The 25,656-nt window shown below is 39.1% G+C and overlaps 1 protein-coding gene across 5 annotated transcripts in view; it reads right to left on the reverse strand.

Moving 5' to 3' along the window:
- Window positions 1-5,658: 5,658 nt before the first annotated feature.
- LOC130927196 (ephrin type-A receptor 3-like) overlaps window positions 5,659-25,656 on the reverse strand; it is a 167,775-nt gene continuing 147,777 nt past the window's right edge. For 2 of the 5 annotated variants that reach the window (XM_057852842.1, XM_057852843.1), the window contains exons 14-17: window positions 25,237-25,386; window positions 24,938-25,131; window positions 17,778-17,924; window positions 5,659-9,829 (exon numbers count right to left, since the gene is read on the reverse strand). In XM_057852842.1, coding sequence (XP_057708825.1) covers window positions 9,724-9,829; window positions 17,778-17,924; window positions 24,938-25,131; window positions 25,237-25,386 — 597 coding nt within the window. In that variant the 3' untranslated portion in view covers window positions 5,659-9,723. Of the gene's footprint in view, window positions 9,830-12,768; window positions 12,891-17,777; window positions 17,925-24,937; window positions 25,132-25,236; window positions 25,387-25,656 lie in introns of all 5 variants that reach the window. The other 3 variants (XM_057852841.1, XM_057852845.1, XM_057852844.1) reach the window with 2 other exon arrangements.

Here is a 25,656-nt window from a genome sequence, read left to right on the forward strand (position 1 = left end):
TTCACGCACACACTCATACCTACGGACAATTTTAGAGTGTTCAATCAGCCTACCATGCATGTTTTTGGGATGTGGGAGGAAACCGGAGTTCCCGGAGGAAACCCACGCAGGCACGGGGAGAACATGCAAGCTCCACACAGGAAGGCCGAAGCCCGGGATTGAACCCTTGATCTTAGAACTGTGAGGCAGACGTGCTAACCACTCAGCCACCGTGCCGCCTGTTGAAATCATGAATTAAAAAAAATAATAAAGCAAATATGACACACAGAAGGGCTTGCTAAAATTTGTTTAAATATATTGTTCTATGTAAATCAGCCAAGGTAGCCCCCGCATTTTTACCACACCAAATCTGGCCCCCTTTGCAAAAGGTTTGGACATACCTGTTTAACTGATGATCCGTAGACGAGGCCAGTTTCTTTCACTTGGTACCAGCTAAATATTATTCAAAATGTAATGATGGTGGAAGAAATAAGCATCTTGAATTTGAAACTGTATGTTGTCGGCGATTAGCCTCGCAATGATCTTAATTGTGGTTGTCAGCCCAAAACCCTCTAAATATATATTAAATGCATCTTACCAGATATAAAATGACTACTACATAATCCGTGGTAATCGTTTGGAGCCCAGTTTTCTCGTCAAATTGCAGCAGTCCATCTCGCTCTCCTCTCCGGGTCTCTCGGAATACGGTATAACTTTAAGTCTCTCTTCTCTCTTATTGCAACCAACCGCCACACACGCCTTCACTATTTTGATTATTAATGTTAACCAGCAGAAAAACACGCCATAATAGGAGGAATTTACGTAGCGGTAATGCGTCAACACGACGAGTTGATGGACAATATGGCGCAGAGGCGTGGTTGTGACGTCATGTGAGTAGGGTCTATACCAGCGGTCTCAAACCGACTCCACAAAGGGCCGCAGTGGGTCCTGGTTTTTGTTCCAACAGATCCAGCACAAACAGTTCAACCAATGAGGTTTCTACTAACATAAGCAGCACCTGATTGCAATCAACTGATTACACTTGTAAGAAACCAGATTGGTGAAAAGGTATTTGTCTCGTTTGGTTGGAATGAAATCCAGTACCCCCTGCGGCCCTTTGAGGACCGGTTTGAGACCACTGGTCTATACGCTATGTCAGCTACACTAGTATACCTATTATCTGGATTAGTTGTTATACGGATAATATAGCCAGGTAACATTACCTGCCGCCTAATATGGACTGCTGTCTCCGTACAACGATCGGATCCTAAGATATTGACATCATGCCATTTTTAGTGCGGCATGACGGCATTGTAAACAACGGAGGCGAACGATCACGACGTGGCATTCCTGCTGTTTTCTTTTCCACACATTTTTTTCAATCTTCAAACTACGTCTCAATAACATGTTACAATTCAGTGCCCATTTGTGGTTTTCCATTCCTGGATGACGCGAAGATGAGCGTTTTTTAACAGAGCTCGTCTCCCGCATTGTCTCCGATCAGCCAGCTGTGGGGCTGGCCCCTCCCGAATCAATGCCAACCGAACATGAGTATATAAAAATGCGTAGAGGAAAATTAAACCCCAAAAAGTGACCTGCGTGGTACCCCTAGTCAAAGAGGTGCGCGATCAGTTTTTTTCCATGACATTTTTGCCTGTCAAAACTGTTGCCACTTCCAGGATCGCCACTGTTATGCACAAGCACTCCTGGTTACAGCTTCCAGGAAATATACACAGTGCCACACCATATGCTTGTATTTGTTATTTTCCAAGTGGTAAGAGCGCAACTGAGCATCGATTATAACATCCCAAGTAACAATGTCAGGCTTTTGTTGTTTTCGAAAGATTTATTTCAATCACAACTCGGCGACTGCTCGTAAAAGCCAAGCGTGGTCTTCCTTCACTCTTGCTCTTCTGTGATGCGTTCAATTGCGTTCATGAGAAAAAAACAGTGAGGGGTAGTAATTTGGAAATTTGCCGCCGGCGAGTAATGAGTTTTCAGTTCAGAAGTAAACCGCGCGGGTGATGACATAACATATGAGGCTGCTCCTTTCTATGCATGCGTAGTTTGCGCAAATGCAGGCAGAAGCGGGGGGGCCTTAAACGCACCTTAAACATAAATGTGGACAGGTATATACATAGTGGCAAAATACCCTGGAGAAAATTATCTGTCCTAGTGTAGCTTGAGTTGGCATTTTCCTTATAAGTGGAGTAAACAGTAGCTAGCAAATCAGTAATGGTAATCCCTCCCCCATCCAACAAACAAAGCTATATTTCTCATGACCCAATGTGATGTTGATGTTAGCGATGCCTGCTATATTAGCAGCATGACTTACTCGCATTTGCATGTGTGTGCTGCATGTCACTGAAATTTTATCCATTTGATGATATGTTTTTTGGATTATGTATATGATGAAACTAAACACAAACAAAAAAAGAGGAGATAACTCTAGGAGCTCAGCAAAAATGTAATCTCACGTCATTTCTTGGAATCCTCAGCTGCAATAGGCCCATTTATATGTCAATTTCTGAACTCCAAAGGACATTTTTAATTTTCCGAGGCTTAATTTCTGCCATAGGTAATAGCTCAGAGTAAGATTGCTTTTGTAAGTCTGCTATGCATGTGTATGTTAGTGTTAGGCGACTGATTGACATTAGCATCGGTTGGGCCCCCACACCCTAAAAAAAAAAATTACGAAGTACGGAAGTACTAAAAGGAAAAAAGGGGGTCAACAGAAGGTTTTTTTAACAGGTTTTTTTTTTGCGGCTTTTGATTTCTTTTCAAAAATGCAACTTTGCAAATTATATGAAGAATGAAGCCAAACACTTTGGTAGTGATCCAAATTAGGATATCTTTGCCTAATTATTATCGTTACAGCGAATAATAATTACTAATAACAATACAATTTGCTTTTGAAAGATTTCAAAGTCGGGTGGTGTGGTGGGCAATGGGTTAGCACGTCAGCCTCAAGCATCTGAGATCATGGGTTCAATCCAGGGCTTCATTCTACCTGTGTGGAGGTGCATGTTCTCCTGTGCTTGCGTGGGTTTTCACCAGGTACTCAGGTTTCCTCCTACATTGTAGGCTGATTGAACACTCTGAATTGTCCTGAGGTATGAGTGTGTGCGTGAATGGTTGTTCGTTTCCTTATGCCCTGCGATGGCTGACAACCGATTCAGGCTGTACACCCCCTACTGCCCACAGTTAGCTGGGTTGGCTCCAGCACCCTACGCAACCCTTGTGAACATAAGCGGTTCAAAAAACGAAAGAAATGAAGATTTCAAAGCCCAAACAAGTGAGTGGCTAACAAATGATGAGCTGAAATTGTATAGATCTTCAAATATATATTTGCAGTTCCCAAGCCGCCCCTTTTCAGGGAACCGAACAAATAAACAAAGGAAGAAAAAGCAGGTTTGTTGAACCTTGAATATTGCATAATCAAAGAGACCAAGACATTTTCAACACTTTAAATCAGATCTGTCCAAAGTCCGGCCCGGGGGCCAAATGTGGCCCGCGGTCAAATTTCATCCAGCCCCCAGCCTCTGTCATAAAATCAATTACGTCTGGCGCACACAGACTTAATAAATTGGTCAGCAGTGCTGCAACCAGCATACGAAGTAGCTTACACACTAAATGCTGCTCCTCATTTACCCACTAAAAGACAGCAGCACTCTAAACAACATTACCCCATGTGACCTTTCCAATTTTCTAAAATGGCGAAAATCAACAACAAAAAAGAAAGTTGACTACGACGGCCAACGCTTCAAGGATAGGTGGAAATTGGACTATTTCTTCACTAAAATACGCAACAACTCGCTCTGCCTCATTTGCAAAGAGACAGTAGCTGTTTTTAAAAAGTTCAATGTGAGGCGATAATACCAAACAAGACACTCTGACATGTACGACAAGATGATAGGGAAGATACGCAGCGAGAAATTTAGAAATCTGGCCCCCTTTGCAAAAAGTTTGGACACCCCTGCTTTAAATTGTTCAATTATTTTTAAGATAACAGACCCATGTTGGAACGGAACAACTGTATGGATTTGTGGGGGGATACGAAATTGAGGTTTTTGCCTGACGTGTATGTATGTGCACATGTATGTGCAGCTGTACCAAGAACAAATTATAACGGTGAAATGATGAATGGTACTGGTTAACCTTGGCCCGTAATACTGCAACGTTGCATACAATTGTTCACAAAGTTTTCCAGACTTGGATACAAGTGACATCCAGCACACCTGCCCCATATTTTATTCTCTCTAGCACTATCTCTTCTCAATATTCTTCCTGCCTCTTTCACTTCCACCGTGGTTCTGTTTTTCCCCCCACATCAGCGTGATGGGTTGAGCACCAGGGAGGTTTTATAGATAAAAACAGGACGAAATTGGTGGTGGTGTCAGGCACACTGTGTTCATTGTTTCTTGACATAGAGAGCCCAGGATCCTGTTTTCTATCCTTGTACATCTGCCTTGAAACATCTGGACAGTGTCAACCTTACAACACTTAGCAGACCAACCATTACTCTTTCTCCTCTCGTCCCTTCAGAACTCATAAAAAGGAAAAAAAAAAAAAAAAAATCTTTATTAACATATTTCACCGTAGAGGAACCTGGAAGATAAAAGAAAGAGAGAGAGAGAGAGAGAGAGAGAGAGAGAGAGAGAGAGAGAGAGAGAGAGAGAGAGAGAGAGAGTGAGAGAGAAAGAGAAAAGAAACTTCATTCTCTGTGATAGGGTTATTAGGGTTATTACATGGCAGAAGAGTTATTGGGATTAGGGACAGGTGTTCAACTTGGAGCCACAAAAAAGTAAAATTTCATAAATAGTGACAATGGAATACATTAGTGATGTTGGACTTCAGATAAGGCCTGACTCACAATCTGTATTCACATCACAAAGGTGAATGAGGTTGTGGTTCGGGCTTTAAAGCTAACCATGCTTTTATATGCCTTACTTCGTTCATGCAGAGAATGGCTTGAGCCTAACTGTTCCCACAAAGACTGCAACATAAATGTCAAAAATGCCTACTACAGATAACTGTTTGGTAAATAAAATTGACTGAAACTTTTGCTCTAACAGTGTATCAAAGCATATTGTGTATGTATAATCATTAGTAATGTTTGGTGTTTAGTAGTGTAGTGTTTGCACTATACTACAATATTTCTCAAATCCAATACCTTTGATTATCTACACCATAACTCATTTTTTTTGTTGGCGTGTAATAACTTGTAAAGCATTCTTTGATAGTAAACGTTGATTAAATGATTACATTTTATAACTTAATTTACTTAATATTACATACTTGTGGCAAATTCTGTAAACCACTTAATATTTGATGTCATTATCAAATAAAAATTCAATTTGCAACATTGTAATACAATTTCCACAATCAACATATAGCCACATACAGTGGCATGAAAGTATCTGAACCTTTTGAAATTTCTCACATATCTGCAGAAAATCACTATCAAATGTCATCTGATCTTTGACAAAATCACACAGATGTAAAAACAGTGTCTGCTTTAACTAAAACAACCCCAAACATTTATAGGATTGAATATTTTAATGAGGATAGCATGCAAACAATGACAGAAGGGGGGTAAAATAGGTACGTGAACACTCTGCCTAAGGTGACTTAAAGAAACCAATTTTTACCAAAAAAATTAAGTCAGGCATGTGCCCAATCACTGATGAGTGGTTTAAAGCTGCCCTGCCCATTATAAAATACACACCTGGTAAGAAATGTCTTGATGAGAAGAATTGTCTGATGTGCATCTAGGCTGGCTCAAAAGAGTTGTCTGACGACCTGCAATCAAGGATTGTTGATTTGTATAAAGCTGAGAGAGGATACAAAAGTCTGATGTTCATCAATCGACAATCAGAGAAGTTGTCTACAAATGGGAGATGGCACACTTCTCTCCAAGGAGTGGCCATCCACCAAAGATAACGCCAATAGTTCAGCGCAGAATACTCAGAGAGGTTAAAAAGAACCCTCGAGTATCTGCTAAAAACTTACAGAAATCACTGGCACAGTCCAGTATATCTGCGCACCCATCAACTATATGTAAAACTATGGCCAAGAACGGTGTTCATGGGACAACTCCATGGAGGAAGCCACTGCTGTCTAAAAAAAAACATTGTTGCTTGTGTAATGTTCGCAATAAGGCACTTGGACACTCCACAGAAGTTTTGGCAAAATATGTTGTGGACTGATGAAACCAAAGTTGAATTGTTTGGGAGTAAAACACAACGTCATGTGTGGAGGAAAAATGGAACAGCTCACCAACATGGGGGGTGGAGGGCACATAATATTAAATGTGATGGTTCACTTATTTTTCCCGCTTCTGACATTTTTTGCATACTACATCCTATACTGATTAAAATATGAACACTTATAAATGACACTTATAAATAAATTTTAAGTCAGTCATTTTAGTTTTTTCATCAGTGTGATTTTGACGAAGATAGGATCACATTTGATGGTGATTTTATGCAGACATGTTAGAAATTCCAAAAGCTTCAGATACTTTTTCATGCCACTGTATACAGCTTGTTTTGCATACTCAATCCACAACAAACTCATAAAAATGCAGAGAAATACCTTGTGCTCAAACAAAATCCTTAGTTGTATCAATTTTACATATTAAGTCACTTGTTGGATCACAGTCTGACCAATCATCTATATCTAGAATTTGCACACAGAAAGATGTTCAATGCTGGCACCAAGGAGTACTGTATTTTCCACTGTTTGAAATGTTAACACTGCATATTAATCATTCACATGCTTATTGTGAATAGTAAAATTCTTGTCTTTGGCACCGGTAGGAACAATTGTTGGCTGCCAACCCTGAATGTGCAATATACATTCTTTCAACACTTACATTCTCCATGTAATTTATATGGGTTCATTCTCTTTGTGTCAAGTCATGTCCAGTTTATTTACATAGCCCTTAATCAAAAATGAGCCTCAAAGGATTTCACAGGCCCGCAGTTGACAAAGATCAACGACATTCCCTGATCAAGAAAATCCATATCAAGGAGGAAAAAATGTTCAAAATAAACCAAAGAACCACGTCCGCCATCATTACTTTTTTGGAAAATATTTTGAGAATATTTATTATAAAAATATAAATGTTTCCACTACAAATCCTTTTACATTAGTTGACAAGGCCTTCTACGTTTGAACACGTAAACTCTCACACAAACACAAGGATCAGTCTTGAGACAGAAACGAAGTTCTGGATATGGGGTGCATAACAGTATTGCTCTTTCGGATGTCCCAGGTTGATAAAATATGTCAAAAAAAAGCAAAAAACATGTAACAATGACACATAATTTACCGTACGCTTTAAAACAAACTAACAAACGAAGCAACAACAACAAAAGAACATGTGCTGTGTAATGTTAACAAATAAATAATTATGTAATCACAACTGCGTTTTATTGTAGAAAACAAAAACAGGCTGACAAATATAATTCAAAACAAGATAAAGTATAATACAGATGCTTTTTGTCCTTTTTTTTAATTAAAATTGTTGCACAATTTGTAATCTTTTTATACATACAAAAATTTGTACAAAGAAGGATGGCATGTACATATTGCAGGATCTGTTGGGCTAGTTGCTATATCGTTATGATGGTTTACATTATGTACATGCTAATCAGATCACATAGCAGCAACAGCAGCATCCACAGGTAGAACACTGGATTTTCCCATACCATGAACAGAAATGGGTTTTCCCAAAAGCACTCACGTCATCTGTCCATTGGGTAAATTTCATCTCTAGCTAAGCCGATAAATTCCCACATAAAGGAAAGTGCTCACACATTTGTGTAATAAGTGCATTAAGAGTGCACCTTTGTAAATTGAATGTTTCTAATCTGAAAGTATAGAGTGGTACCAGTTTATATTACTGGTCATATGTGTGATTGACCAGAATCCATGCAGATATACCTCTATTCTGTAGACCATCCAAATCTAAAGGTGCATTCAGAGAATCCCTTTCTGGACATGTGTATTTGGATATCATTTTTGCAGTTCAAAAGAAAACTTCAAACTTTGTATATGGAAACGGTGCTAAATCCTATTCAGTTCAACAAAAACAAGAGTGTTTGCATGGTGATTCCAAAAATGACCCAACCTAACCACGAGGCACTCAACATTTTGCCATTAACGGTTTCTTCACGAAAATAGAAAATGTGTATTTCCTTGGCTGTTAAACATCAACAGTTCATTCAAGAAAATATAATAGTTGTATATTTCCCTTGTTTCTGTTAATCATACTATCATTCATATTTCACCGTCAGTTTCTGTGTTTCTCAACTTAACCTGGGCATACTCTGTAGAGTTTAGTAATTTTGGGTCATTGCTGTTCCATTTTAATCCTATAGATGTCAGTAGTGTGCATTTGAAGTGTTGCTGACTGTTTAAAAGAATAAAAAAGAAGAGGTTTATTTCCAGTCATCGGAATGCTAATGCTAAAAACAAATCTAACAATGATGTAGCTGTTTTTCTCATCATTTGGCCTTTGTGATGTTTTATTCCGTTTATTATTATTTTAAAAATATATATATTATTAATTGAGTCGAGATAAGGTTCAGAAAAGGAATTCATTTTCATTGTTTGCAGTGTATGCCCAGCTTTATTGAGTAAAGAAAGTGAGTGTGATTGCTGATGAAAACTTTTCTTTCACAAAAAAATAAACTCGAGTACAAGTACACCACGAGTAAGAAAACTAATCTGTTGCACAATATGACTATCCGAAGGAGATGTGTGGAAAACCACAACTTCATCTTATACGTCTCATTTCCAACTTTACAGAATCTCACTCTCATCTCTCTTACCGTGTGCCCTCAATTCCCCGCACCGATTCGCACTGTTCACTCCATCTGTTTCTGCTTGTTAGAGGAAAATATAGATCAAATAATGTGTGCATCCTGAGATTTCACACAAAGATTGCTTGCTGGATTGCCGGAACACCACTATAAAGGTACAATATCTGCTTTTATCACATTTAACTTACATTTGTCATATAAAGATTGTGAAGTATGTTATTGCCCCTGTACCTTCAAAGCTTACTGTTCGCTCCACTGTGAGTGTAGCATGGTCATGGCTTCAGAACAATGCAATCTCATATCTGATTTCCACAGTTATTGCTTTTCGTGACAAGTCTACAGAATCCTAAAGATTAGAACTGATTGAGTTGACGTGTAGGTAGTTGTAAAAGAATATCAAGACTTCATTAGTCCATGTTGGGTCCACACCGGATCAGCTGCTGCTGCTGTTTCCCATGAAGTGTCACACAGGGCATTTTGGCTATGCAACCATCATTTCCGCACAGGTCACTGACCAGGTGTAGTGGGAGTAGCCACTAAGCACCCAAGGCTGGCAGTATAATGGAGAGAAACGCCGTCGTCCACTTACACTGGGGCGGAAAGCTTTGGCCTTTGTTCCAACTGCATCCCAGTCCAGCCAACTTGTCTCTATCCCTGGCTAGTTATGTTCGCCTGTGTTAGTTCTCGTGTGCGTCTTTATATCCCAATGTGTCTGTAAGGCATCTCAACTTGAGCGTGGATCAATGGAGGGTTCAAGAGTCGATCAGTTAATGGACTTGCTATTCTGGACTCTTCCCGTTCCATATATGTTTAATTTCCTATCAGTCATCTGCCATCATCACTATGTATACACACTGTGTATTAGCAAGCAATTAGCTCCCAAGCGGTGATCTCCCTCTGTTGGCCACATCTTTTAAACAGGTACTGGTCCGTTCTTGGTGTGAGATTCAAGGGCTTTGAGGCTGCTCACGATCTTCTTTTGTGGTCCTGCAATTGTCACGCCAACCTTTTTCAAATCCCTAGTGAGGAGAAAATGCAAGAGCAGGGAAAGATATAGGGAAGAAGGACGGAGGGGGAGGTCATTTACCAGACACAGTGACGGAGAGGGACATGACAGAGGGACAGATTGGGAGAAAAAGAGATAGAAAGTGTGCATTAGTGATGAAGGATGTGACATCCTTGTGACATTTAATGACATGCTCCCAGCACGGCTCCCTTCACTTTCCCATGCAGCTGCCATTCACACCGGACTGCATTTCCCAGAAGGCCTGTGAGCTGCCACTGCTCTGAATGAGGATATGCCTCTACTCTCCATCACTAATAATCAACAATATAGGCCTGGGGCAATACACTGACAGTTGCAGTTATGACCTGTCAGTGGAAGAAACAATCACATGCAATGGTCTGGTTTCCGACACTGAATTGAATTGGATTCGATCAAACGGGCAGGTAGGGACATGGGGAAAGGAGCACAACTGGTACATGATATATAATTAATCATGCAATTAATGAGTATTAATTTAGGAAGAAATATTATTCGATTAGAGCCACTATTTCACTCCGACTTTAAGTTTGAATCTGCAACTCAAATACAAAGTGGGCTGTGTAATTAGAAACTCATTTAAGATCTCACTAATCTGGTGAGTACATTTAAATACAATATTAGTACAAGCAGATAAATTGCAATCCAAGTGGTGAAATTACAAGATTTTGGTTTTATGCGTTTTTTTTTAGTTTGTTATGTGTAAATCGGTCATTAAGCAGGGCATTGGGTGGGCAAAGCAGCACACTGTAAGATAGACATTGCTTCAATCCGTGCTTTAACACAAAGGGACAGGTTACATGTAATGGAATGTATCTGGTTTGCAGTAAAAACAGACAAACAAACAATACAAATAAAAGACTTGCAGGAACAAGCAGCATTAGTTTGCAAAAAGGAGATGATAGCTTGGTTTCCATCCACACTTTAGAAATATATTTGCATTTATGTACATTTTAAAATATGTACATTTATGGGCAATCGTGCTCACTTTTTAAAATTGCCATATCCAGCAAACATGCATATACAAACCCAGAATAAATGAGTGTTATTTACAGCAGGTTAACATTTTTTTTTCCAATTGAACACATATTAACTCATTATCTGGCGTTGACGTTGATAAACGAACGAGAGTTGCTTTAAAAATGAGCTGTTTTTACATTCACCATGCATTCGCTTAATCAAATTACTACTTTTAGCACTGAAATTAAAGGGAACCACGGATAAAAAGACATGTAGTTCTTAAAAGATAAACGTTAGTACGAGTAATTATATTTTGATATTAAAACCCCTCCTAATGTTTTCATTTTAGTAAATTTTGTAAAATTTTGAATCAATAAATAAACTAGTAGCTCGCCATTGTTGTTGACGTCGCAGGGCTGTGATGTCATAGGGCCACGCTGCCGTACCTCACAGTCACTCGAACTATATAAGGTAATGATTTAAATACACCACAAGGTGTCAATGGTGAGTTTTACATTAATAAGCCATCAAGCGTTTTGTCCCTCGACTGACGCCGTAGCTCCGTTTTTTTTTTTGTTTTTTTTTAGACTAGGTCTATTGTGATTCGCGTTCATTTGAGTGTTATCTCCACAAAACTCCTGAAAATGGCTCCCAGCATCATAGTTTGTGTATTGTGACTAAATATTGCCATCCAGTGTGTTTGTTGAGCTAAAGGAGTTACTAAAATGTTTAAATATAGTTTGACCAAAGTCTGAGTAAGTTTTATGTTTATTTTGCGCTTCTATTTTGATTGTGAATGCCAGATCTCATTGCATTGTTGTGTTAACTGTGTGAGAATATGGCTTAGGTAATACAGATTGAAGCACTTTTCTTCTTGGTGACATTTTTTGAGAGCTATGAGTATTAGTTTTGTAATATTTTCACAATATGATACTTATGTGTGTTGTGAAAGAGTTGCCGAAGCTTATGCCTATAAACGGCGTGGTCCAAGCTATGAATCTGTATGCCTGTGTCCACTCTCCTTTCTCTCTACCACTGTGGATTAAAGCAACCACAGCATCAGTCAAGGGAAAAAAACACACTCATTGGCTTGATCCCTAATTAACGTAAAACTCGCCACTGACACCTTGTTGTGTATTTAAATCACTACCTTAGATAATTAAAGAGAGACACTTTTTTTTTTTTTTTTTTTTTTTTAAGAGTGACAGGTGGAACGGCCCTGTGACGTCAACAATGGCACTCTACTAGTTAAATTTTTTTTTTTTACAAATTGTTTAAAAACATCAAGAGGGGTTTCAATATCGAATTATAATAAGTTGTACTAACATTTATCTTTTAAAAACTACAAGTCTTTCTGTCCTCGAATCCCTTTAAGAAAACACATCAACCACCTTCCTACTGTTTTAATGGGAAGAAAGTTATTTCATAATTTAACATTCACTGCCATTGATGGCGATAGATGTCCAATCCGTTTTGACTGGGAGGAGTTGGCAGCAATCATTCGATCACTGCCAGACCACCCCCTCAAAATCTCTGCCAATAGCACTGAAACGTTATCAGTCAGTCCAGCCATCCTAGTTTCATGTGATGTTTATTACTCTCAATAGCAGTGAATGAAACAGTTATGTGCGTAGTTTCATAATTACATCTCATAATTGTATTTATAGTACAATGCTACTTTACATTTACATTTCGCTAAAAGCTAGCAAATGTAGATAGCAAATTTTTGCATCAATCACACTCAGTAATGGAAAATGTCTCATGTTGTAAGCTTGTTGTTCAAACATTGTTATAAAATGTACGTGCATGTTTTTTTTTATTGGAAGGCTATTTCATTTTGTATTGTGGGATGGAAACTTAGCCATCAAGTTATTACTATTCCCTTAAAACTCAGATATGAAGACCAATCATAACGTTCTGCTCCAGAGGAGGGCCTTGCTGTGCTGCACCACCCACCATCCAGAGTCCGAGGAATCGAAAGGAGAGGAACTGCATGTTAGAGAGTGGTGATCCCCATGGACGGCTCCCATTCTGGGCAAGTTGCTGGTGTGACGTGGACCTCTGTCAGAATCACTCTACTGAGAAACAGCCATGCCCAGCAATGTTAACAAATGGAATCCCAACACGAGTCCCGTCCCGGCTGATATCTTTTTATTGTTTTGTTTGAAGGGCATTTCGACAAACATAAGCTATAATGTGACACCCAAATAATTTAACTAAAAATCTGAAACCACAAACAATTCTTACATTGACATAAAACATCTTAAATGGAAAACTCTACCACTAAAGCTCATCTGTTGCCTTATGAGTTCATGTATGTGTTGTCATTTTTTCTTTACATCAGAAACTTCTTGAATGATCTCATGTGCCACGTGTTACCTCCCCCGCACCTCATTTTAATTAACCAGGCCTGTTTGTTATTTTCTCGTCAGTATAGCCAAGAGGAATGATCTCAAAAACAGGACGCATTGCCAAAACAATACGACGATCTACAAATGTATAGACCTAAGGGGTAGGATTACTGTATACTACACCCAGAGATAGGTATCTAAAAAAAATGCTGTCAAATTTAACTTTCTGCTGTGTTTGTGCAGACTTTCCCATGACCCCAGTAAAATAACTCTGTAGGGTATTTTTATTTGGAATAATTAAATGTGACAACAGCACAGTGTGTGCTCTACGGGTGCTGTCTATTAACCTGATAACACATTCTGGATGAGAAGCTAAATTCTACATGAGATGGACATATTATTATTATTATTATTTTTTGTATAAAGGGGTAAGAAGTCCATCTCTTATCCGAAGACATGAACTAAAGCAGCGGATAAATTAGAGCTATGATCATTTTCTATGTCCTTGGAGGGTTTAAAGGCTTTTCCAGATTTGCAAAAGAGCACAAAGCATGTGTGGGAAGAAACTTGGAGATAAGGTCATGTCCACATGTTTACAGGTATTTTTCCCCTCTCCATTGTCCAAAAAGATCTATCTAAATGCATGTGATCATAGAAAAAGATTCTCAGGCTGTCAACAATTTTCACTTTTCAGTAGACTATAGAGTTGGGTTATTTCAAGATTATAATCGTTGATTGGGAAAAAAAATGTAGCTCAATTACAGTGATCAGACGTGACTTATTTAATCAATCAAACATAGTGGGAATGCAAATTGACTATAGTATGGCAGATTTTGAGCGATCTTTCAAAAGTCATTTTTAAAATTCCGTTAGCAAAATGCCAATCTAAAGCCCTTTTCACACAAATATCCAGGAAAACTCCTGTGTAAAGTGACGCGGGATTTACTCGTGTCATTGCTTTCACGCATGTAGAGATGTCACGAGAATGACATGGGTTGGACACTTCCACAGACTTGTCCTTTGTTGCCCACTGGTGCTTACTGTGCGGGGAGGGCTGTTGGCGCGATTTTATAACCTGGACATTACGTCATTTTTGGTAAGCATCAGCTGTCACCAGTGTTGTTAATAACGGCGTTAGAATATAACGGCGTTACTAACGGCGTTATTTTCTTCAGTAGTGAGTAATCTGATTAATCACTTTCCTCATCTTGGCAATGCCATTACCGTTACTGAGGCGGGAAAGGCGTGCGTTACTATGCGTTACGATGTTGGTTGACTAACGCGAGAAAAGTCTGAAAAAGACGGACTCGCGGAGACGAGAGAGCAGAGCAGAAGTAGGAAGGATGCAAGGGAGTGTGACGCCATTGCAAACGCAATGCTACTATGCTTGGTGGCTCCAATAATACCTGACTGTAGCCAATAGCCTACAAACTACGCCCACATAATGCTTCAGTAGATATCACATATATACAGAACTAGATGCAAATGACAGACACGGCGGCATTAGCAATATGTATAATAAAAAACTAGATGCGTTAGTAAACAGCCGCCATCTTAAAGCAGTAGACTTCTCAGGAAGGCTCTGTTGTAGAGAACCTTCCTAGCGAACCTAAGTAACTTTTTATCTAAAATGCTCCTAAATCGGCAAAACTTAACTTAAATGTAAAACTTAAATTTATCTTTAAATGTTTTAAAATGTACACTTGGTGAAAATAGACAGAAGGGAACTAATGCAATAACGGGAGCAATTTCAACAACTTAAACGGTTAATTCACAACATTAAATGACTTCCACACATAGCAAAGGTTACTATCTAGTCATCGCAATATCCGCAATACCCCTGTGTTACCTCTAATTAAGTTTAGGGTAAAGAATTGGGCTAAGGCCAATTGTCCCAAAAACCCTTTAAATTTCACATAGTGTGACCTGTTTTTTTTTTTTTTTAATTGAGAAAAAAAAAAATTGAAACTTATCACCAGTTACTTTGCCAAGTAACTAATTACTCTTACATTCAGGTAACTGAGTTACTAATGCAGTTACTTTTTGGGAGAAGTAATTAGTAACTGTAATGAATTACTTTTTTTAAATGAAGATTAACAACACGGGCTGTCACAATGTTGGTCAAATCGTGTTTTGCATTCCCGACGTCTTAACTGCAGCCAATTCAAGCTCACCAAGAATGTATTTAAGCCCAGGCGAGCCAAGAAAAGGGTGTCATGATATTAACTTGCTGGGCACCATTCGACACCACTGCTGCCCTTGTTTTGAAATCCCCTACATTGTGCTGGTATTTAATACGGTGGCTTCTAACCGCTGGAGAGCCAGCCCGAAAGCCACTTTCTTTTGTCTTATCAGCGCTCTGCCTACGGCTTAGTTCAGTATTATTAATCCCTGTCAATCTACTGACGAGGACCCATTGTGTTATTCCCCTGTCCCGCGATCACGTGTATTTTTGTTTGTATTTAATAAACCCCTTGAACGCATCCCTCTATTGTTTTCTGCTTTGAAGTACAACCTTGTTTCCGCAGTAGCAGACCCCAACATTGGCAGCAAAATAAACCACACATTTTCAAAGATGACGATGGACTCTCTTCCTCGGCTCTACGATCCCGTAGAAATTTTATTTTGTTATGTTTTCAGGTTAATTTAGATATTTCCGGCTTGCGATGTTGATAATTGCGATATTTGTTTACTGCTTTTCATCTTACTGGGAAGACAGAGGAAGTGACGATCGGCCCGCCATGATATTTACGTCATCAGCCATCGTGCTGTGACCCCTGTATTTAACACCTGCTTTCATGCACACCGCTTCCCGGGAAAGTCCCGGACATTATACTAAGACGCGACGCGTGAACTGTCTGCGTAATCTCCGTGTCAGTCGACCCTGGAAAGTGGTATCACACATGAGGGCTACCCGTTTAAATCCTGCGATTTTTCCCGGTTTTTCGGCGTGTGTGAAAGGGGCTTTAGATGGACAACACTATTCACGTTATCATCTCTTGGCAGTAAAACAATTGATATTTGCATTAGTAAATGATTTTATTTGTTATATTTTTTCACATTTATTTTATTTCATTGTTTTTGTTAAGTATTATGACATTGTATTTTTGTAATTTTTGGTCTGTTATTTCAAATATTGAAATATCGCCTGAGAAGTGTTGCTGGCTAGTGTATATTTGCATTGCAGAATAAAAAAAAAACTACTTGTTGAAAACAAAATCAAATACCAAGTTTAAAAAAAAAAAAAAAAAAAAAAATATTGGATGAATTTTTGGTCATATCACCCAGCCCTGTTACAGTTTATATTCTACTTAAGTTAAGAGCAGTAAAATATTGATGAATGCACCAAAATGTACCTTTTTAAACTATAAAATACTCATTTCGGTGTAGATTTGTATTCAAATTAAGTGAATGCTACCTCGTTAAGATTTGTCATGAATTGTATGTGCATTTAATTCCCCAGAATCCACTAAATCAAACAACCAACCCCTCCAAACTGGACATACATTTACACCAGCAGATGAGTCAGCACGCCGCAGCCAAGTATGATTACTGTTTGTCGGAGGTCAGAGCACTGCCAACACTTGTGCTGACTATCAAGGACTAGATTAAGTTTGTACGAATCAATAGAATAATCTATATAGAGCAATGCATAGTCCCAGTCAAGGCTGCTTGTCCTGTAGCCGCGGTGCTGTTGGCCTTGGTTGCAATAGCCTCATCTTTCAGAGGATTAATACTGAAATGATCCAATTTAGTATCTAGCCACAGGGGGAAAAAGTGTAAGGCAATGGGATTTCTTTCGTACAAGATTAGTCTTGTGTGGTGTGTTCTGTCATCCGCGAGTCTGCAGAGTAAGCTTTTTTTATGGGTTGTTGACTAGAGATAACTATTCATTGATTAAACATACGTACTAATAGAAAAGGCATGATAAATATGCAGATATTATTTGTTTTTCTAGTCAAAATTGTTACTTTGGCTTTTTAAAATGGAATTTGTTTGTTATTGAGAAAGTACTTGACCATAAAGGAATAAAAATTCAGTAAGAAAATCCCAAAATGTCTGATCTAGTTTCGTCTCCAAATAACTTTCAGACAATAATTACTTGGGGTTTAATTAGCATTTTTCCACAATCCAGATTTTAGAGAATGCGGCATTTTTGCATACCAATCTGACAAGCATGCCTGCGTTTTCTCTAGTAAAGGCCTCCCTTGCTGCTCTTTTCACTTGTCAAATTTACCCTCTCATTCCATCCATGAATAGTTTCTCTTTTATTCCAATCTCCCCAGTGGAGCTCACAATTCCCCAAGACTGTATCTCCCTCAATCTCGATTTCTGTTTCTTCATTTATCGCTTCTTTTCACGCCCTCACCTTCTACCTTCATAGTCGTACTGGAGCTATCGAGAGCATGGCGAAATGCCTGTCATGATGCGTTAAAATGAGACCTTTAGTAATGGCTCCATAGCTTTTTTAGCTTCTGATGAACAAGAGAGAAGGATTGTGTGTTCTTTATGAAAAGACTTTATAAATTCCCAGTAACGCTTGCCTCACAATTTGGGCCCTGTAAAGGCTGTTGACGTGAATAGGCAGAGTAGCCTTGTGTGTTTGTGTCTTACTCTGTGGAAGACTTGGCCAGGGTATCGCAGGAGCTGTAGCTGACCCCAGAAAAGGCCTCATTGCAGGGCAAGGTCCTCATTCCATCCATCCAGTCCCCCATTGAAGGAACCTCTGAACTACTTCTATCCAACAACAAGTTGGCCGGCCTGTGAAAGAGAGTGGGAGATAGGAAAATGTACTTAAGGATCTTTATATACACAAATAAGTCCAACAGATGTCATTTTTTTGTTCCAAGTTTATCCATTGCATCTTAACAAAGTTCAAAGAGAAGAACGGACTTTATGGGGAAAACAGGGTCTAAGTACAGCAAAGCGCCAATGCTGGAACTTGAACTAAGCTTTCCACGTTCACCGACCATTCCCAATAAAATTGGCAGATCTCCAAGCACACACAAACGGTGCTCTTACAATCAATAATGATCATAAATAGAATGACACTAAGTAGAGCACATAGACCTTTGCCAACGTAAAAATCTATACTTGGATTGGCGTCAAGTTTTTAACGATGATAAATGCCAGCATCATAAACTTGCCAAACATATGTTTTAAGACGAATACAATATTAACTGAGAAATGCCCCGTGTGCTATGTTATACATATTTTGTGATACAAGATACCCATTTCGAGATCAAGTAACAAACTGATAACGTGTGGGGACTTTTTTTCTTTACTCATGCGTATTCTGCACAAAAATTTATATTCGAAGCTTGCCTCTTACCTAACAGTTCCAAACAAATACTTCCCTTTTTTCAGACACTAAAAGGAAAAGAACAGTGATACTAAAAGAGTATGCCGTCTCGAGAGTTTTGGCAAGTGTTATGAAACTTCTAACGCACAGTTTTATGCACAATTCCTAATATTTTTGAGAAGCTATCGTGCTTGAACTTTTTGAAAAGCCTTGATTTATAGTTATATGTGGGTAATCATTATGTAAAGCATTGGCTGTTTAACTTTTGAAATATGTCAACTAAACATCATCTACACATATCCACAAGGAATGATTAAGATTCTAGCCAGCAGTATTGATTTGTCAAAAATAAAAAAATGAAATGAAAAAGTAAAAAGCCAAACAGGATGATAAACTGAAAGGACAGAGGAAATGACATCTCAGACAGAGAAAGGAAAACGTGTTTAAGGTTGTGAGTGGGTGGCACATTGACAGAATCTTTGCCTGCCAGATCAGAGGGATGTCAAACAGCGAAGGGCCCAAAGGAACAACTTGGAAGACTGATTTGTGAAAAACATGATCTAGAGTCATACTAGAGCTACACAGAGGTAGATCAGGTCACTTTTAACCAAGTGTTTTATAGAAAAAAATTCAAAAACGTCAAAAAATTAAAACTACTTCTTTGTTTGGACATGTTTGTTCTAAAGGTTTATTGATCATCTCTGTGTATTTGCACTTGTTTCAGCTGTTCTCCTAAGATCTCTTTCCCCCTTTTTCATCTGCTTTCTCCTTGACTTTCCTCTGAGATATAAACTGCGAACGACCTTGTTTTCCCTGCCTTATCATTCTCTTTGTTTGCTCCGTTGTTGCATTTTCACACAAACCCAAGGCAGGATCATGAGTAAAGAAGCAGGGAGAGTTGAGCAAGATGGCAAAGGGAATTTTAAAGCCCCTTGCAGACCTTAACACCGTCAGAGTAAAGAAAATACAAGACAAGTAAAACAACAATTGTTAGACAATAAACATGATGTGCCCTTCACATTTTTATTTTCCTCCCTTCCGCACTATTTGTCATTCTTTTGACCTCCATATAACCGGAGCTGTGTTACTCTTGTTTTCAGATCTTAAGGGAGGAGATGAGGCAAGGAGAAGAACTTGTGCAGACACATGAGAGCAGGACAGCAGGAGAGCAATTCATCTCTGGCTGTGCGACTGGGACAATTCTCACGAAGTCCCTCAGAGAGGAGAGGTTGATACATAGCGCTGGCGTTGGCCCTTTAAATTGAATTTCTGATCTGCCTCTGTTGGATATGATGGATGTGTTGTAGCGTTAATCAGTACTACTCAGGTGGTCCAGGGGAAGCTATTAACACGAAATACTTCAGGTGTGACATTTTGATTTTATGTCACTCATGCATGCAAGTTTGCTACGCTAAATATTTGATTAATATTATGTGCTATAATTGAAATGGATGTCGACGATGTTTTTACTTAAGAAGCATTGATGTCTTTAATAATGTGACTTTTAATTGAGCCCCATTGCAATGTATATGCAATGTATTTGTTTTTCATTGCTCTTAACAGAGTCATTTCACAGTTTCATTATTTAGTAAATGATCTATAGCAGTGTTTTTCAACCTTTTCTGTGTCACAGCACGTTGTTACATTGGAAATAATTTCGCTGCACACCACAAACCAAAAATGTTCCAAAATTACTTCCTGTACAGTATATTTAATTTTGAAATAATTTCTCAATATAAATATTGAGTAAGTATAAATTTATACTTACTCAGTGTGAAACTTGAGCCTGTATGGATGAACACAAAGCCAATATCATTGCAGTAATCTTCATCAACAGCTCTTAGTCTCTCTCTGTTTTTATTTTTTATAGCAGTTAGGCTTGAAAAGCACAGAATTGTCAGACCGGGACTTTAGAAATGTCTTTAGTCGCAAGCATCTCACTGACAATGGCTTTGCAGGCAGGTAGTATTGCCTCTTTTTGGATTCAGCAACAAGTTTAGCAACAAGGTAACTGGCTTTGTGGGCTTTCTCATTTACCTTTGTAGTGTTTCTCAAAAAAGTTGCCTTTTTTTCTCTGTGTTTTCATGGAGGCGAACAAAATAGTCAATCGACTTGGTTTGAAACAAGAGCAAATGCAACTGCTCGCGTCACGTTCAAGAACTGGTCGGATTTTTAGCCATCAGCTACCTTGCTGTCATCAACAATGTGTTGCAATAAAACACAGGGGGAGGATTGACCGTCTCAAATATGGATGAAATGGAAAGGACACTACTGTGTATATATTGACACTTGACGACTCTAATCAAATGATGTACAGTAGACGTGCTGGGTTCCACATTTTCGCAGACAGCAAGGTAGCTGATGGCTAAAAATCTGAGCAGTTCTTGAACGCGACACGAGCAATACATTGCTCATTTGCACACGATCGCAACCTTCTACCTACTCCTTTCCTACTGCAACTTGTAACGCGTGGTAAGTAGGATGCGTGCATAAAAGTAACAAAAAGGGGAAAAGCTTCGACTTATGCACATTTATTCACAAAAATATAATAATAAATCCACCTTGACCACTCGTCACTCAGGAGCTCAGCGGTTCGCACACACGCATTCGCAGAACTCCCAACATTAAAGTAAGCAGCAACAGAAGAACATAGTCAATGTAAATAAAGCAGCGCCACCACGTGGTGGATGTCGGGAGGAACGCCATTTAAGGAGGTGACTGTTACAAACTCTGCCCGATGTAAAAAAAAAAACAAAAAACTGCGATATTGGATAACTTCTCACGGCTCACCTGACTATCTCTCATGGCACACTAGTGTGCCGCGGCACACCGGTTGAAAAACAGTGATCTACTGACTTTTTTTTTTTTAAAACATATTATCACAATATTGTCAACTCACTAGGTATTTTCTCTCCATCTTTACTCGTTAGCCCGTTCTACTAATTAGCTCAATCCAGCTACCGCATTGTCTCATCAGTTTATTTTTATTTAGTGCAGTGGTTTCTTTCTTTCTTTCTTTGGGGCCGTTTACATGGTGACGCTGCAACACCAGAGCCCCTTTCACACATATATGAACTCTGGTTAATTCCCGGGATTTAGATGGGTAGCCCTTAGCCCCCAATATCCCGGGTCGACTGACACGGAGATGACACGGAAATTTACCGGATCGTGTCCTAAATTAATGTCGACTTACCCGGGATGGGGCATGTGTGAAAGCAGGCGTTTAATTCCAGGGTCACAGCACGAAGGCTGGTGATGTAAATATCATGGCGGGTCGATCATCACCCGGGCATGTGTGAAAGCAGGCGTTTAATTCCTGGGTCACAGCACGAAGGCTGGTGATGTAAATATCATGGCAGGTCGATCGTCATTTCTCCTTTCTTCGCAGTAAGACGAAAAGTGGTAAACAAACATCGCAATTATCAACTGGAAACATACGGAATTTAATTGCTACTGGATCGTACAGTCAAGTAAGAGACAGTCTATCGTCCATCTTTGTAAATGAGTGGTTTATTTTGCTGCAGATGCCGACCAAAAATGACGTAATGTCCGGGTTATAAAATTCCGCCAGCCACCCTCCCCGCAAAGAGAGCGTCAAGTCGCCAACACTGGTTAAGTCTGAAAGTGTCAAACCTGGGTTATTCCACTTGCTCCGTAACCATATGAATGGAACGCTCTTGTGCCGATGACGTCATCACTCGCACACGTCACTTTGGGTATGCAAAGTCACTGCTACTAACATTCAAAACAGCAAATATGGTGGAAGGTCGGCTTTAATTTACTGTTTTCATATTTTTTTAAAAATACATTTTATCTTGACATTTTTAGGCCTTTTGAAGCACTTTTTTTTTTGCTTGCTTCGAGTGGGCGGGTATGTTGTCTTCCGGGCTAAGGAGGTTGTTGGCAAGGAAGTGCATCTTTGGCTGTCACCTTATAATACTGCACTTCCTCCTTGGGCCTGGCATGAATACTTCATTTTTTTTAAGCAAAATTGTGACATTGTTCAAATGGAGAAGGAACCAAGACGGAACCATGTACCGGTAAATGAAAACATGAAATGTGGCGTATTTTTGGAGCGTCACCATGTAAACTGCTTCTGTTGCATGTCTCTATTTTGAATATTGAACTTTAATGAGTCTGTATTTTTATCCGCGCACACACGATTCCTCACTGTTTTAAAATTATTATCATTATTATTATTTTTAAAGATCAACGCTGCCCTCTTCTGTCTATACATGGATTTTTTTTCCCCCAAAACACCTTACATACATATTTAATTGCCATTATGATTAAATTTATTTAGTTTTAGTTTTATAACTGTATAATGTATGAAACATTAAAAAAACGCTTAACTCTTTGACTGCCATTACTGACAATACACGTCCAATCCATTTAAAGTAGGAGGCCTGGCAGCGAATAAACGTACTGTATGTACATTCATTCATTCACTCACTCCTTTTTAATTCATAGCAGAAGGTTGGAAAGAACCACATGATTGAACGTCTAACATTGTCAATGACATTGAGACAAGAGTTAAAACACATTTCATTAGCTGTTTCATTCACGATTTTGGCATTTCTTATGTAAAATTCCAAATACTACAGCGTCTTGAAAGCTCCCACTGATTGACAAAGTAGTTTGGTACACTAATTAACATAATTTGTAGAGCACAAGAATCCATTATTCAACGTGGCCATTCTGGAATCTCTGGTGCGACTGTACAGCTAGCATGATAGACAGTGCCCTCAAGCCCTGTTTGGACTGTCGTTGGCCCATAATTAGTCTCTGACAGCCAACCTTGACCCACCGACCCTAGAACCTCTCCGTGCAGAGACAGTAAACTCTGACTGGGTCCCACCCCTGAACCCTCCAGATGCTATACTTTGGTCCCAGACTCCATTCTGGGTATGGGTAGGAGGGGGTGCTCCATTAGCCAGCCAGGACAGCTCTGTGACAAACGAGGTGTGCAGAGTTGAGTGCAGCTGCTCCCACTGCGCAACTGCCGCCACACACACGCACACACACTTCCCATAAATCAGCACGCTAGACTCTGTCGGCCAGCCGGTGCTCACCCAGTGTTAAAAGCCAATCAGGAAAATTACATGCAAACTCCAAGGGACCTATTTTCACTTTCTTAAGAAATCATTAGTCAATGTTATGAGCTTTGACGTCTCCATAATACCACATGCGGCTGCTGCAGACCCCAATGCCTGTCCTCCTTCCTGCCTAAACTGACAATTGTACAAGGACTGCCCTCTTCCATCATGGACCTCCAGGACAGAATGGTGGGGCCATGAAAGGAACAATGCAGAAAAACTGCAACCAACATTTTTGCTGGTTATTAATAGAAATGCATAATAGGAGTAAATATAGCAAAGAAAGCAGGCTGTAAAGAGCAATCAGGAACCCAGTTTAGTTTGATGTCTAAACACACTTTTCACCCTTCCTTGTCCTTATCTGGAAAAAATGTTGAATTTTTTATAAGAAGCTTAGTAGGTCATTAGTCCCCTAGGGCTGAGAAATTGCTAACAAACAAAAAAGCATTTACTCTACACCATTAGAGTTCACGTTTAAACTTAAACTAGTAAATGGCATTTCTAGAGAATTTGCATGGGGATGCGTTCCTCTGCTGGTCGCTAAACTTGATTTTGTGGCATTTACGGGACACTTCCTTTTTAGTTGGGGGTATTTATCCCCAACTAATATATTTAGTATTTATTGGGGGTCACTTCCTGATCATTTTGGGGCAATTCATGCTTTTTTTTTTTTTTTTTTTTTTTTTTTTTTTTTTTTTTTTTTTTTTTTTTATGTTAAAAATAATGACCGCCAACAGAGATTTTTTGTAGGTCCATGTGAATATACACTAGTATATATTAACTTTTTGTATGAGTCACTTCCTGTACATTTTAGGGCATTCCTGGGATACTTCCTGTTTATTATGCGTCACTTCCAGATGGGACAATTCGTGGAAGTTTTTTTAGGTAAAAAATAATAAATGCCAAAGGAGATTTTTTTTGCCGGTCCAAGTGAATGGAAACATTTTTGTGGAGCGTTGAATGGCGGCATTAGAAATGAATTGAGTCATTGAAAAAATATATATCGGGGCGCTTTTTTTTTTTTCTAATTTTGGCATAGTCCTCATTTGGGCTCAAAACTGGCTGACAACTTTTGTGCGCCTTTATTTTTTTAATGTATTGATGTGTGAAATGCTGCATGAGAAAGTATTTTGAGGATTTTACATTTTTTTTACTTTTTTGGGGCGGTATAAAAACTCCATGTTTTTGGTACAACCATGATCATTAAAATGTCAAAAGCGTTTTTGGAACGTTTTGACTCTGGAAAAGTCAAAACCAGTGGCTGTGCGGCACGACGAAAAAGTGGACAGGAAAAAAAAAAAGAAAACTTCTTTGTGTGGAGCAGGAGAAAACCAAATAAAACAAACATAAATTAAAACGCTTGTGTATATCCTTACCTCGACGTTGTGTTGGCAGTAATTTTAAGACTACCAGGGTTGCGAATGAGTTTATCAAGGATGCTGACTATCTGTTCAAACTTGGGCCGGTTGTTCCTTTCTTTCTGCCAGCAGTCTAGCATCAGCTGGTAAAGTGTAGCAGGGCAGTCCATGGGTGGGGGAAGGCGGTAACCCTCATCTACAGCCTTTATTACCTTCATAGAGAAAGGAAAATGAAAGTATTGATTAAAGCTTGACATTACGTTTGTTTGTTGGCAGTTGAATGTCTTTGTGTCAGCAAAACCCATTTATATACTCACATCTTGATTGGACATCTCCCAGTAAGGCCGTTCTCCATACGACATTACTTCCCAGAGCACGATGCCATAACTCCAAGCATCACTCGATGATGTAAACTTCCTGTAAGCAATTGCCTCTGGTGCTGTCCACCGGATAGGGATCTTTCCTCCCTGAGAGACCAGTAGTAAAGGGAAAAATAAATCAGACTGACAAAGGTTTTTCAACTGAGTTTGCGCCAAAACCATTGGAATATAATAGCTAAGTAAACCTAAAATGGGCAACTATTATAATTAAATTCACGAGGACGTTACAGCTGACTTGTGTCTAGTTGGACTAGCTCGACCGCAAACACACAAAATATTGCACTTGGCCTTCAAGCATCCTACAGGAACTTAAAATGCAATAAATTTGATGATTTGAGGGGTCTGTAAGGGCCAGTC

Source organism: Corythoichthys intestinalis, chromosome 12 (genome assembly GCF_030265065.1).
Source record: "Corythoichthys intestinalis isolate RoL2023-P3 chromosome 12, ASM3026506v1, whole genome shotgun sequence".
Lineage (NCBI taxonomy): Eukaryota > Metazoa > Chordata > Actinopteri > Syngnathiformes > Syngnathidae > Corythoichthys > Corythoichthys intestinalis.